At 74.4% G+C, this 1,881-nt stretch overlaps 1 protein-coding gene across 1 annotated transcript in view; it reads right to left on the bottom strand.

The window, feature by feature from the left end:
* Positions 1-1,881, bottom strand: part of CCDC82 (coiled-coil domain containing 82) — a 15,870-nt gene that overhangs the window by 6,194 nt on the left and 7,795 nt on the right. Inside the window, exon 7 of the mRNA XM_012729464.1 lies at positions 1,275-1,500. Within this exon, the coding sequence (XP_012584918.1) occupies positions 1,275-1,500 (226 nt within the window). The remainder of the gene's footprint in view (positions 1-1,274; positions 1,501-1,881) is intronic.

Here is a 1,881-nt window from a genome sequence, read left to right as displayed (position 1 = left end):
GGGCGGCCGCCGGGCGGGCCACACGCGCCTCCGTCCCCACACCCCGCGCCTCCGGCCAAGCCTTTTGGCCACAAGGGCGAGTAACTGCGGCTGTTAAGTGGAAAATCAATCTGGGAAACGGGGCCTCCTCCCGCGCCGCCGCGTCCGCCAGAGGCCAGCGAGGAGGGCGCAGCGGCTGCTAGTTCACACAGAGGAGAAGGAGGCGGCGGAGGAGGCGGCGGGGCGGCCTCAGGCTTGCCCAGGAGACACGGCCGCTGCCGGGAGGGGAAACAGCCCCCGGCGCCACGAGCCCGAGGGGCAGCCTGGCCGCAGCAGCGGTCCGCGGAGTCGGCTGCGGCCGGCCGCGCCCTCGCCCCCCGGAGCCCCCTGAGGCGGAGTCTTCAGTTTGCCGCAGGCTGGCGCTGGGGCATCACAGCCTCATCGCTGCCGCTCGGATTTACACGGACGAGCGTCGGAGTGTCCGTCACCCATGTCCCCGTCCCCACCCCAGGCCTCCCCGGGCCCGGGTCCCCACCCACGGCCTACACCCCGCCTGGCTGGTCACACCAGCCTGACGCGACCCTCTCCTAAAGCACCCCGTGTGGGGGCCCCAAGCTCCTGCCCCCCAAACTGCCGGCCTGACGCCCACACCGCCCGGGCCGTCGCGGCCAGCCGAGAACCGCAGGAGCTGGGGCGCCCTTCACTTCCTCCCGCCCCCTTCGCTAGTCGTCAGGGCGCAAAGCGGCAGAATAGGGAGGGAAAGAGAACCCCTGGAAATCAGCCCCCTACGCCAGAGGTCACAGAGCAGACGCCGGGGGCAGCGTGGGCTCGGACGCCCGCAGGCCAAGGGGCGCGCTCACCCCTCGAAGCCTTCCGGGGGCGGCGGGCAGGCGCCCACTGACTGGCCCGCCCGCCTTGGTGACGGGGCGGCCCCACAGAAGGAGCCTCCGGCAGGGACAGCGTGGCGGCGTCCAGCCCCTCGGGCCTCTGGGCCTGCGCAAAGCCGCCGGCCCTGCGACCCGAGCCCCAGGCCTTCTGGAGGCGCCGCCCGCGGCCCGCCCGTCCGGGGTGTGCCACGCCCGCGGCTGCCGGTGCTCAGCAGCTGGGCGGCCCTCAGGGTGGACGCTGGGCCGTGGCCGCCCGGGGAGAGTCAAAGGAGGGGCGTGGCCTCCCCGGCGGAGACCCCAGGGCGCGGCAGGCCCCTCGGTCTCCCCGCTGCCCCCTCAGCAGTGATCCGCCCGTCCTGCGCCCCGCTCTGCCTCGGGCCCGCACCCCAGTTCCGTGTGCACGAATACGTCAATCTTACAGGAGGAGAGCGCGTGGCTGAGCGCAGGGAGGGCGCCGGACGCCGACGCTCGCCCGGCGCCCCCTGCCCGCACCGTCCGGCCGGACGCACCTTGTACTGCTGCTTCCAGCGGCTCTGGGCAAACAGGTTCTGCAGCCGCGACTGCACGAGGTCGAAGTCCAGGTGGCGCAGTGCCGCCAGCATGTCCAGGGCGTACGACTTCTGCCGGCGGCCGTCTGCAGGCGGCAGGAGCGACACGGTCACCGCGCTCGCCCTCAGAGCCGCTTCCTTACGCGGACAAGACCTGGGCGCGGGCCCAGGCACCGGGCGGGAGGACCCCCGCAAGGAGTGGGGGGCGGCGGGCGGACAGGCGGGGCCTGCTGCGCCTGGGTCACCCCTGGCCGGGGAGGGACAGCGGCCGCCGTGGCTGGGAGAGCCGCGCTGTTTGCCCTGGACGCCACGGGGGCCCGGGCCTGAAGCCTTAAAGAGCTGAACGCCCGGGGCGCCCTGCGCGCTGTCGGGGGGCGGGTGAGCCGCCCTGAGGGGAGACACAGGACGGGGGGAAGAGGAGCCGCCCGCGCAGGGGGAGGCCCGGCCTTGTCCCGGACCCGCACACG

This window comes from Condylura cristata, unplaced genomic scaffold, assembly GCF_000260355.1.
Source record: "Condylura cristata isolate star-nosed mole 26May11 unplaced genomic scaffold, ConCri1.0 scaffold00025, whole genome shotgun sequence".
NCBI lineage: Eukaryota > Metazoa > Chordata > Mammalia > Eulipotyphla > Talpidae > Condylura > Condylura cristata.
The sequence above is the reverse complement of the archived record's forward strand: the minus strand, read 5'-3'. Positions and strand labels throughout refer to the sequence as shown.